Below are 12,702 nucleotides of genomic sequence, written 5' to 3' on the forward strand. Positions count from 1 at the left end.
TACTCGGGAGGTTGCACAGACACACTGCGAGCCTGAAGATGAAAACTAAACGACTTATAGCAGCGCTTGTATAAAAAATATATTGTTACGCACTATTCCCACGCACTGAAGCACGCATCTATACCGAGCATGGAAGAATGCGCCAGAAGGACGGTGAAGACGACTATCAGAGTAGCGCTCGTGTTGTTGTTCTGCCATCTAGCCTGCCGCCGTCTCTCTCTGTATACACTTTGTAAATACAATTTCCTATCCCTTTTGGCTGCTCTCATCCGCTGGCATTTTGGTGGGAGGTGCGGGGTACCCACACGGAACAACGGAGTTCCGCAGCGGCCGACGCTTCGCTTTCTCCACGATGGAGAAAGAAGTGTCACTGCCCACCGAGGCGTCTGCAACGACAACGGTCGTGCTGGCTCGGCTAAATGACCCCGGCACATTCTGCAGGGCTGACAGCGTCGGCATCGAGGAATAGCTACCCTGTACGAGCGTGCAAGTAAGAACAATCACTGAAATGAGACGATAATGTTGGCAAACATATTATTTAACATCATAGGAACAGCGAAGGTGAATGAATGAATGAAACCACGTTTATTCCACATGAAATGCGTCGAAGACGCTGCGGTGGAAAGAGGAGGGGTGTTGTTGGAAAAGGGGAAGGGTAAGGCTGCCTCCGTTTTATTAATGAACGTCCTGGTGGCAGCTAAGTGGGGGCGGCATGACGCTTGTTGCTGTCGCGGAGCCGATCGCCGACGGGTGGTGCTGCAGGGTCCTGAAGGAACAGCAGCAGTGCTCGCCAGAGCTCGATGGCATAGTCCAGAGACGTGGTATCCGGGCAAGCCCAAGTCCGGAGAGAAGAAGGCCAGGGTCCCCGCTGTATGGTGGCCAGGATATGAAGCCTTGATGGGATGTAGAAGGGGCACTCCAACAAAGGTGGTTTAGATCAGCACGACATGTGCACATGGAGCAGAACCCACTTACGGGTGGTGGTGTGCCACCCTTGTGGAAACGGTTCAACAAGTGAGGAGCAAGGAGGGTGCTTGTCTGATTTGAGAATAAGGAAGGCGAAATTGGGAGCTGAGATGCATATAAGAAAAAAATGCGTTCCCTGTTCGGCAAGTCTGCAGGTAGAAAGGCAGCAGGAAAGAAGGCGCTTGCATCTCGTGCGCAGAGAGCGACAGAGTCATACCTGACTTATATACAGGACGTGCTTGCCCTTTGCCGTAAAGGCTACGACGGCATGACGGAGTTTGAGAAAGTGGGCCGCATCTTAAAGGGCATAGCAGATGATGCGTTCAGTCTGTTAATCTGCAAAGACTGCGACACCGTCGATGGCATCATCCAGCAGCGAGAGCGCTTTGAGGCCGCGAAAAGTCAACGCATTGCCCATCATTTTGCCCGACTTCCGAACACAGCAGCAACCTGGTCGTGCGAAGACGTACCTGAGCTGTCGGCGCCGCTCACCGCAGAACACGTGAAGATCATCCAACGTGAACTTGACGCTGTGTCTCCTGCTTCTACGTGTGGCCGTACCTGGGACCATAGCTCCCAGATGGCGCCACTAGTCCAAGCGTTCATCAGGAGCTCTCCAGTGCTGGCCTGGACTCTCTGCACGCCGCAGCTCCTTACCAGCGAGATCGATCGCCATTCCTCACTTTCGCACGCCCAAGGTCAAAGGCAGCCGTTCCGTACTCAAAATTCAGTCGAATGGAGGACTGCTGATGACCGTCCCATTTGCTTCAACTGTCGTCTTATTGAACACGTGGCCCGCCACTGTAACAGCCGGTGGTATTGGACACGTAGCCCGCCATTGTAACAGCCGGTAATATTGGTATCAGGCGCCCTATTGATACAACTGTCGCACCGACATGGATCATGGCCGATTTCAGGACTACCGCGAGCCTCCCCAAACCACCGGTGACGGCGCTCCCTCCATGCCGTATCGTCGTTCACCATCCCTACGTGGTCACCAGTCCCGTTCGCCATTATATCGTCGCTGATCATCTCGCTCACCCCAATTCCGCCGCTCTACGTCGCTAATCGAACGACTCCCTCGGGAAAACTAGAGGATGCAACTCCCAGAGGTGGTGCTGCATCGGTGACTCGCCTGCCAGGTCCTCTTACCACAATGCAGATCAGAAGGAACCTGATAGACGTTAAACTGGATGATGCACATGTTGCTGCTCTAGTGGACACTGGAGCTCAAATATCAGTAATGAATTCGGAGCTTCGTCGCCGCCTGGAGAAGGTCCTAACACCGCCCATAGTACCGTTCATTACCACCTTAATTAAGAAGGTTCAACACCACCCACAGTACCATTCACAGTACCACCCACAGTACCGATGACGGTAAGTATCCCGTGCTAGAGATGTCCCCTGCTCGAATAAGTGATGCTGACCGATCCACAAGCGTGCTACTTGCCATGCTCGAGAAATGCTCCCACGAATTTATCCTCGGTATGGATTTTCCATCTGTCCATTCTGCTCATATTGTCTGTGGAAGCGGCTTGCTTCAGCCAGACCTGCCGTGCTACCATGACGCTCCTACTGCACACCAACCGCGCTTGTGCTCAGTGGATTACGTTTGTCTACCTCCTCGAGCCGTTATAAATGGGAACTTGCGATATTTTTCGCCCATTCCCGATGGCGATTACACCTTGACCCCGATTGTTGACATGTTATTCGCCAAAAACATCGCTCTTCCTCACACCCTTAATAGTACTACGGATAGCCGAACCTGTCTGCTCATACTGAGCTTTAGTTGGTGCACGCAGCTTATCCCACGCGGCATGAATCTAGCCCACATCCCTTCTATTGATGAGTGTGCCGTTTCTACATTCGTCACCGACGCTTCTTTGTCCTCTGCCCCTTCCCCTTCCTCGCACAATCTTGCCGACAGCGATATTGACAAGATGATAGCGTCTGACCTCCTTCAGGCTCAGACAGCCGATATGCGACGCACATTGAAGTCCTACCCCGACATCTTTGACTTTAATGACCGTCCCTAGGGACAGACACCTGTGGAATACTGGGGACGCCAGCCCAATCAGACGACGTCCTTATTGCGTGTCCTATGCCGACAGAGAAGTGATACAGCATGAAGTCCATGAGATGCTCACCAAGGACGTCATAGGTCCTTCATGCAGTCCATGGGCATCACCGGTCGTCCTAGTCAAGAAGAATTATGGCAGCTGGCGCTTCTGCATAGACTACCGCCACCTAAACAAACTTGGCGCTCTTTGGCCACACCTGGCCCTTTCGCCACTGAACATCAAATATTCATCCATTCACCTAAACAAACTAACGCGCAAGGACGTCTACCCTCTGCCGCGGATCGATGACGCTCTCGACTGTCAACACGGCTCTGCCTACTTCTCGTCTACCGACCTGAGGCCAGGATACTGGCAGCTACCCGTCGATGATCAAGACTGTGAAAAGACCGCATATGTGACGCTCGATGGACTTTACCAGGTTAAGGTAATGCCCTTGGGACTGTGTAATGCCCCAGCCACATTGGAAAGGATGATGGACTCCTTCCTTCCTGGAAACAAATGGTCAACGTGCATCTGTTACCTTGACGATGTCATCGCCTTGTTACCGACATTTGAAAGCCGCCTTAGCCGCTTGTCGGTAGTTCTTGAAGTTTTCCGGCAAGCAGGCCTTCAGCCCAACTCTGCCTAATGCCGTTTTGGACGCCACGAAATCATGGTGCTTGGACACCTTATGAGTGCTGACTCAGAAAAAATTCTGACTCAGAAAAAATTCGAGTAGTCAAAGACTTCCGTATGCCGCGTTCCACTAAAGATGTGCTGTGCTTTGTCGGCTTGTGCTCCTATCTTTAACGTTTTGTCAAGAACTTTGCCATGTCAAAATTTTTTTTGTCAACAACGCAACTCTTGAAGAAGGAAAGGTCATTTTCGTGGGGTCCTGAACGTGCCACTGCGTTTCACACGCTCACGACTTTACTTACGTCCCCACCCATCTTGGCCCATTTTAACACATTAAGCCCCACGAACTTCGCACCGACGCCAGTGGACACGGTATCGGCGCTGTTCTCGCCCAGCTCCAACAAGGGCGAGACCGCGTCATCGCCTATGCCAGTCGCCTTCTTTCCTCTTCAGAGTGCAAATTTTCGATCAGTGAGCGCGAGTGCCTCACTCTAGTTCTGGCTGTCGACAAGTTTCGAGTATACTTGCTCGGCCGCACCTTTTCGGTCATCACAAACCACGATGTCCTTTGCTGGTTGGCTTCCCTCAAAGATCCGACTGGACGACGTCGTTGCTGGGCACTGAAACTGCAAGAATACAACTTTCACGTCACTTACAAATCCGGCAGACTGCACCATGATGCGGACTTCCTATCTCGTCATCCAGTGCATCCGCCCGACTTGTCAGCGCGTGATTCGGACGCCTGTATCCTCGCGATATCGGATTTAACTGACATACGCAGCGAAGAGTGCCGCGATGCCGATTTGCGGTCAATTATCCACCATCTAGGCTCTCATCTCTCTGCCCCGTTTCTACAATTATTCGTGCTTCGAGACGGAATCTTATACAGACGCAACACCAGCTCCGATGGTCCAGAGCTTCTACTGACTGTTCCCGAAACACTCCGTTCCACTGTCCCCGAACAGCTTCATGATGCCCCAATCGCTGGACATATCGGAGCAACTCGCTCGTACGATCGAGTTCGGCGTTAGTTCTTCTGGCCAGGCCTCCACGATATGTTGCTGCTTGTGATTCCTGCCAGTGCCACAAGCATCCATCCTGTCGCCAGCCGGTCCTCTACAGCCCATAGGCATTCTCGGTGTCCCGTTATACCGTGTGGGCCTTGATCTCATCGGGCCGTTCCCAACATCTTTCACTGGGAACAAGTGAATTGCCGTAGCTACGAGCTACGCTGCACAATACGCTATCACGCGGATACTGCCGACAAGCAGTGCAACTGACGTTGCGGAATCTCCCCTTTACAACGTTGTTCTTCACCATGGCTCTCCTCGACAGCTGCTGACCGACCGTGGTCGCTCATTTCTGGCCCAAGTCGTCTCAACCGAGCGCCTCAACCGCACGCTGACTACAATTCCCTCCATGTACGTTTCCTTAGAGCATCGTGATTGGGCCAGCACCTTGCCTTATGTGACATTTGCCTGCAACTCGTGACGCCATGACACCGCTGGCTATTCTCCCTTTTATCTCTTGTTCGGGCGCCATCCTACATTGCCCTACGAGACTCTTTTACCATCACCTGTGCACCCTGTTACAGACGACGCCCGCGATGCAGCTTCTCGGGCTGCAATGGCTCGCCAGATTGCAAGGGATCGTCTTTATGCCCCCAGCTGTCCCAGAAGGCCCACTACGAGTGCCATTACAGAGTCGTTAATTACTCTCCGGGCTTCTTGGTCCTCCCCTCGACGTTCGCTGGCCATCGCAGCTTCTTTCCCGCTACTCCGGGCCTTACAAGGTCCTACGCCAGATCACTGACGCCACGTACGAGATGGCTCCATTGGACAGTCGATCATCTGCCGCATCCACCACTGATATCGCGAACGTCTCCCAACTTAAACCTTATATTCCCGGAAACGATCCTACTTATCCTTCAGCGCCGAGACAGCGCTGTCGCCGGCGGCGGTTCTATGTTACGCGCTATTCCCGTGCACTGAAGCACGCATCTTGCCGTGCATGGGAGAATACGCCAGAAAGACGGTGTATCTTCTTTTGTTGTAGCGCACGCTGAACAAGGACAACAGATAGGCAGACCTGAAACGCACAGCGCTACAACAAAATAAGATATGCCGTGCCAACAAGGTCCTATAGTTATCTTCATCGACGGTGAAGACAACGATCAGAGTTACACTCGTGTTGTTGTTCTGTCATCTAGCCTGCAGCCGCCCCTATCTATATATATTTTGTAAATACAATGTCCTATCCCTTTTGTCTACTCTCATCCCCGTGGAAATATCTTGACACTGAGAAGCGCACACAGCCAGTCACAGAAGCTCCACAACCGTTTAATGAGTGACGACCTTCTCATTATTCCAGATGACAAAGTATCCAATACATTTTGGACATTACCGGAGGTTAAAATCTTTAAGAGCAAGCTTTAGCTCGGATGCTCCTATTTAAATACATGTAAGATGAGAATTAGTTTTTCCCGGCAACCACTGGACAAAATTTGAGGATGGATGGATGGATCAATAACTTTCTTGAGGTCCGTCGGTGCGCGCGATTAGTGCTCAGCGGGCCGCTCCCACGACGGGAGAAAGAGGTCATGCCCCTCCGCCGCGTCGCGGGCCCGATGGACACTCCAGAGCTGTGATTCAAGGTCCGAGCTGCGTAGAGCTCGGTCCCACTCTTCCTTAGTGGTCCTGGCCCCCGGTGCCAGGGCGCAACCCCAGAGCATGTGAGCAACGCTAGCTATATCCTTACAGTAGCGACACGCATTGTGAATGTGCGCGTCAGGAAAGATATTGTGCAGGAAGGCCGGGCCTGGATAGGTGCCCGTCTGAAGCCAGCTGTACGTGACTTCTTGTGCTTTATTGAGTGCTTTGTTCGGTAGCGGCATGGTTCTCTTGACTAACGTATAAAGCTTTGTGAGATCGTTGTAAGTGAGGAAAGGGTCGCGCTCGCTCCTCCATCCTGCCGAGGGGGAGTCCGCACTCGCATGGTGAGTTGGGTCTCGTGCAGCCTGGTGTGCCGTCTCGCTGAGGTTAGGCAGCGGCCCCTTCAATGGTCCCATGTGTGTCGGGAACCAATTGATTTAGTGTGGGGTGAGGTGATGATTACCAAGTATTCTGCCGACGGTCGGGGATATGCTTCCTATTCCCAAGGACAGAATTGCCCTCTTAGAGTCACACTATACCAAGCTTTTATCGTCTTCTAGAAGTGCAATGCTGATGGCCGCCTGCTCGGTTACCTCAAGACTATCAGTGCGGACTGTGCACGCGTGATGACCGTGCCATCTTTGTTGACCACCGCTGCTACATAGGCTCGTCTGCCAGGATATTTGGCTGCGTCTGTAAAGCAGCATGCTTTCCCGGAGGCGGCTGCCTGCCGGAGGACTGCTTTGGCTCGAGCAAGTCTTCTGTCGATGTTGTGCTCCGGGTCCATAATCCTGGGCAGAGGTTCTGCCCTGATCTTTTTCTTCTGGTCGGCTGTTAGCCCGTGGCTGTTACACTTGATCTCCCGAGGCGCGACGCCGATTTCTCGTAGGATCCACCTGCCCGCAGGTGTGCCGGTAATCCTGGTAATCTGTGCCCGTTACTGCGCCTCGGCAATCTCCCTCAGCGTGTTGTACATGCCTGATGCGTCCAGTGCCTCCGTGCTCGTGAAGATTGTTGCATTTAAAAGAAAACCTTAAGTTCTAGTGAATGTTGGTATCGAATTTTTCATTTGGGCGGTCAATGTTTCATTAAAAATCGGCAAAAACCGCAAATTTTCAGAAAACGAAACTATCAAGTTTACAACTCTGTAACTCCGCAATGAAAAAAGATAGTACATTTAAAGCGGACAAAATTGTAATGTTACACATGAATTTCAAGAATATTAATAATATGGAAATACAGCTTTTGCAGAACCCTTGTACGCAACGTTACGAATTCACGTAAAATATAAATTGACGTATCAAATTAGTCCGTTTTGAATGTTCTGAGAGATGCCCTTTACAGAACTGTGATGTCTGTTCTTGATGCACAGCTAATTATTTGTAAACATCGTGCTACTATTTATTTTAGAACTTTCGAATTTGTGAACATACTGTTAAGAAATTTCAGGCAAAAAATCTAATTTACGCTCCAACAGTCCCTAGAATTTACCTTCTCTTTCAAACGCAACAAATTTAATGAAAATCTGTCCAGGGGTTACCTCAGAAAAGCGTTTCTGCGTTTTACATGTATTTGAATAGGCCGCGTCGGAGTTGGGCCCGAGGTAAACGTTCCGCTTAAGGGGAACGTTGGGTACGTAAGAGCATGCAAAGTTCTACCAGCCGACATTCGGAGCTCACGAGACCGGTTCAAGTACTTTGTCTTCAGGAACTGTGAAAGTGACATTGTCGGCTGTGCAGAATGTTCGAAATCGTGGTAACGCGGCGCATCGAAGAGGACGAAGAGATGGGCTCCCGACCAACAAAATGCTGATGTTAGACTTGTTGCGTTGTGTTCCTCATGTTTTCGACGGCTTACGCTATAATATTGAAACAGCGCACTTACGTCTAACACGTACACGTACACATAGAAAGGGCATACGTAGGCGCTGGACTGCAACTACTGCTTTATTGCTCAGACTTGTCTTTCGTAGTGACCCTTGAGAAGCGCACGTGCTCTGATGGCAATGAGGCGTGACGAGAGCCAGAGTAAAAACACACAGAGAAAAAACAAATAAAGTTGACATTTGTGGCTTCCCACTCTATCAAAGTTCAAGATCACTAGCGATTGCTTTTTTCAGAGGCTGATGCCCAGGGGCAACTTATGTAAGTGCGCTGCTTCAAAAACTAGCCTACCAGAATCTTGGAAGATTAGCGCTCTGCGACAATAAACACGGCAGTAGTGTGTTTTCCCATAGTGATTTCAATCATAAATACACGATCTTGTAATAAGCAGTCTAAATGAGCAAACGTCTCTTGCTGCTCATTGTAGCAACAGTGGCAAGATATACATGCATGTATACTGGGTGTCCCAGTTAACTTGGACGAAGATTTTAAAAAAACTCAGGAGCTCTAAAGAAATTGTACCGGCTGCATAGCAGCCGTAGTGGTGTGTACTTACAGCTAGTGTATTTTTCATCACGAAGCATAAAATAATTATTTGCTTTTATTGATTGCACTATTTCATTATTGCTTGAATCACAAACATATCAATTACAAAGTTGTACGGCACCTCAAATAAACTTCTAAACAAGCATTCGTTTCGTCCTCAGCTTTGCCTCGTTGCTTTTTCCATGAAAAAAAAAAGTGCGCGAAACATTCAAAATACGAAAATGATGCGTGCTCGCATGTCGTTACTCAAACACTCCCAAGCGAATAGCCACGGGTACACGGCTTCACTAGTGGCAGCCGCTCAATACAGGGCTTAACGCTATGTGATGGTCATGACATCATGAGAACACGCTGCTGAAGCATTGATAAGCTATCGTTTACGACGAAGCCCTGTGCGATGCGGCGATAAACGAATGTAACCCTCATTATAAAATATGAAGACGCCAAATAAACGGACACACACAAGAGAAGACAACGGGACAGGGCGTTCTTCTCTTGTGTGTGTCCGTTCATTTGGCGTCTTCCTATATTATAATGAACAGCTACCAACTAGCCCAACAAGAAGTGCTTTCAAGAATGTAACCCGATATCCTTCAAAGATTGCTTGGAGAGGCTTGAGTAGCGGCGCGCGAGCGGGCATCTATTTCATATTCCGCTTATTTCGTGGGCTTTTTTTTTTTCTTGAAAAAACCAGCAAGGAAATGCTCAGCACGAAACAAATGCTTGAGTGGGAGGTTATTTGAGGTGCCCTACAGCTTTGTAATTAATGTCTGTGTGATTCAAGCAATAATTAAATATGTCACTAAATGAAAGCAATTAATTATTCAATACATCGTGATGAAAAAAGCACTCGCCGTAAGTACACATGACTGCCGCGACTATGCAGTCGGTGCGATTTTTTTGTTGCTATTTTATTTAAAAATATCTTTGTCCAAGTTAACTGGGACACCCGGTATATGCATGATAGATGCATATGTGCATATATATGACAAGCTTATAGGTTTCTTCACAACAATGCGGTTCCATCAAGCATTCTCAGACACGAAGATCGAGATGGCTACCTGAATGTGTCCAGAAAAATGTAAAACGTCGCAGTGACCAGTTGATTCTGAAGCTGTAGCGCATCCCTTTGAAGGAAGAGAATCGACTCTGTGGAATGGTATGTAGAATGGTAAAGTAAAAAATAAGTCTACAAGGGAACGAAACAAAAGTTGCACGTTTGAAATATAAAATAAAAATTGAAGTTAAAGAATGATATCTTGCCTTTATTGCTATAGTTGTCCATTCTCTGACGCTATAGGCTGGTTTTCAGTGCGCCACCACAGCTCGAGCAGCCTCTTTGAAGACTCAAGTGATTTTCACGTTTTTTGGAGTCCTTTCTTTGAAAGATAAGTGCCATCGCCATCGTGTATGTTGCGTCTGTCAGGCGCACCACATTACTGCGGGCATTCCAAAACGACATGTCGACTAGCCTGCGTTACTTCAACTGTCATACGCCTTCTCCAGGTCGACTGTGTACCTGGTTCGTAAGGCGATGTTTTCAGCACACGACAGCAAGCCTCGCAGAGCAGATCGCTTCCCCGGAAGTTGTCGCAGAAACGTTCATTTTCTATCTCACTTTCCGAAGCAGTGCAGAGATATTGCTGTCTTCAACGAACCACCTATACCGTCGCTGTTCGTACAGCACACTTATCAAGCACGCCAATGCACAATTAGTGCCTTGCTCAAAGCAGACTGATGGACATCACGAAAACTAAATAGACGCGTCGTTCGGCCGACACGTTCTGTAAGAAGTGGATACTTTATTCTCACAAGACGCTGTTGTACGCATCGTGGTCGTCGGCTTGGTCACCAGATCATATTAGTGCACTGATTTCGATAATGTTTCAGAGGCCAAACTGAACTTTGCTCGGCAGCGATTTTCCCGGCTACCTTTAGCGCCGGATTCATCGCCTCAACGGGAAAGTGCGTTGTCCTCTATGATCATTGCTGCAGCCTTGCTCCCGATCATCATGCTCGGCGCGTTTGTGTGGCCACTCACAATGTCGGGCATAATGGCAGCATCGGCCACGCGCAGACCGGTCACGTTGCCACGGACCCTGCGCACACAATCACCAAATAAAAAAAAGCTCGTATGGCAAGGTTTTTTGTGTAACTTGCCCCCAATGTTCAGTGAAGCGGCCCAGTGAAGATGGATGTGGCGCACAACTACATTTCTGCGCGCCCTTATCCATACAGTTATATTGCTTGGGAATACAAGTAATAATTGCAGGGCAAGACTTTAGGAGAAGAAAATTGCATACCGTAAACATTCAGCTCAGTTACTTAGTACATGCGCACAGGGTGAATTTTACCCTTCTTTTTTACCATTCTACCCCCCCCCCCCCATGTTACCTTCTTTCTCTAGCCTCGCTTATTACCTCTAACTACTTTCACTCTTTTCTTCCGAGCACAACTAAGGCAGCCCGTACTTTCATAGAGTAACCACCCTGTCTCCTTTTTTTTCCTTCGCTAGTGAAATATCGTATTGACAAATACCCGATGCTGTTATTTTCAATGGTTAAAATTTGACGTATTCTTTAGGTTTTCTTGGAATGGGGGCTCGCGAAGAATAAAGAGCCCCGCTGTCCGTTTACATACTCGGTATGTGGCGCCCGGTAGTGTGCTATTGAAATACGAAGTTAGCATAAAGAGTGTATCTGCCCGCCGGACTCATGATGATCCCTTAGGTTGTACATCCTGCTTGACAAGGAAACCTTAAATTACGTGCCATATCAGATAACACGCAGACAGGCACTAGCGTTGCGGTCGTTTTGCTGTCTCCCTATTTGCGCGTCGTCTTCTCAGCCATGTTAAAGCACATAGCTCAGCAATACGCTTTGACTAGCTGTTCTCAGTTGCTTACTTTAGCGCTCCGGACGTAAATATCAAATCTGTCTAGGTCACATGGCGGCGTTCTTTAGCGCTTCAAGGATCGGCTGCCTGTTTTCAGAAGCCTTCGTCCGTGGCAGCCAGAAATGTTTTCTATAATTGCTGCAATTATATGTTGAAGACAGGTTAATGAAATTGGTCACTCATTTCAACATTAGAACATGAAACGTTCGCGTGCTGTTTTTCTTCGCACTGCATCGGCTTCCACAATTAAGGAACACATCGAGTGCTTGTACCACGTTATTGCTTTTAGGTGAACGTTTTTGCTATTTAAGCAGTAGTGAATTTCTCATCGTACTATAGGTGCTTGGCAACGAGACCAGGTGCACAAATTTCACCAAAGGCTCCTCGTTCATACCCACCGTAGGCGATCGTCCAGGACTGCGTCAGTGTGTGTGCCCATGGCTACACTGCAGCACAGATGCCACACCGTTTGGCCGAAGTGCCGGAACACGCATTCAATGTACGCCTGACTCCAGAGGGCTCCAGCCTCAGCACACGGAGGGAAAGTGACGTTCCACATCCTGGCGCCGATACTCTTCATAGCATCTGTGTTCAAAATTCTGTCGATGAACATCTTTGTGCCTGCGAGCGAGCGTGCATTTCCTTGTCATTTCGGGTCTACTGTATTGCTCATACTTTGCAATCGCGGGCATGCAGCTCTGTCCTCATCACTTGAAAATATTTAGCTGGTGTATTAGAACCTTACTGCGCTCAGTAAACATATTTGCTCGCCTCTTTAGCAAAGAACACCACCAACGGCCGATTCTTAAACAAATGACCTGACTAATTCTTTCTTTCATTGACATTCTGAGCCTGAGTGCCTTGAATGAAAGCCTTTTAGGCCGTGCTGATTAATGCACGCACTTCGCCCCACTACTGGCTAGCAGATCTCAAACTTAGCAACCACCACAACGTGTCATGGAGGTGGTTTGAAAGCGGCGCAAGGACCGTCGACCAAAGCATACAATTGTGGCCGTATCTGTACTATGCAATGTTGGCCAAACTAAGACCTATCTAATATGCCTT

General features: G+C 48.9%; 1 protein-coding gene across 1 annotated transcript in view; it reads right to left on the bottom strand.

Annotated features, from left to right (window-relative positions):
* Positions 1–10,524: 10,524 nt before the first annotated feature.
* The window catches only part of LOC142580034 (L-sorbose 1-dehydrogenase-like), a 61,283-nt gene continuing 59,105 nt past the window's right edge, over positions 10,525–12,702 (bottom strand). Inside the window, exons 10-11 of the mRNA XM_075690772.1 lie at positions 12,036–12,258; positions 10,525–10,841 (exon numbers count right to left, since the gene is read on the bottom strand). Of these exons, the coding sequence (XP_075546887.1) occupies positions 10,697–10,841; positions 12,036–12,258 (368 nt within the window). The 3' untranslated portion in view covers positions 10,525–10,696. The remainder of the gene's footprint in view (positions 10,842–12,035; positions 12,259–12,702) is intronic.

This window comes from Dermacentor variabilis, chromosome 4 (genome assembly GCF_050947875.1).
Source record: "Dermacentor variabilis isolate Ectoservices chromosome 4, ASM5094787v1, whole genome shotgun sequence".
Lineage (NCBI taxonomy): Eukaryota > Metazoa > Arthropoda > Arachnida > Ixodida > Ixodidae > Dermacentor > Dermacentor variabilis.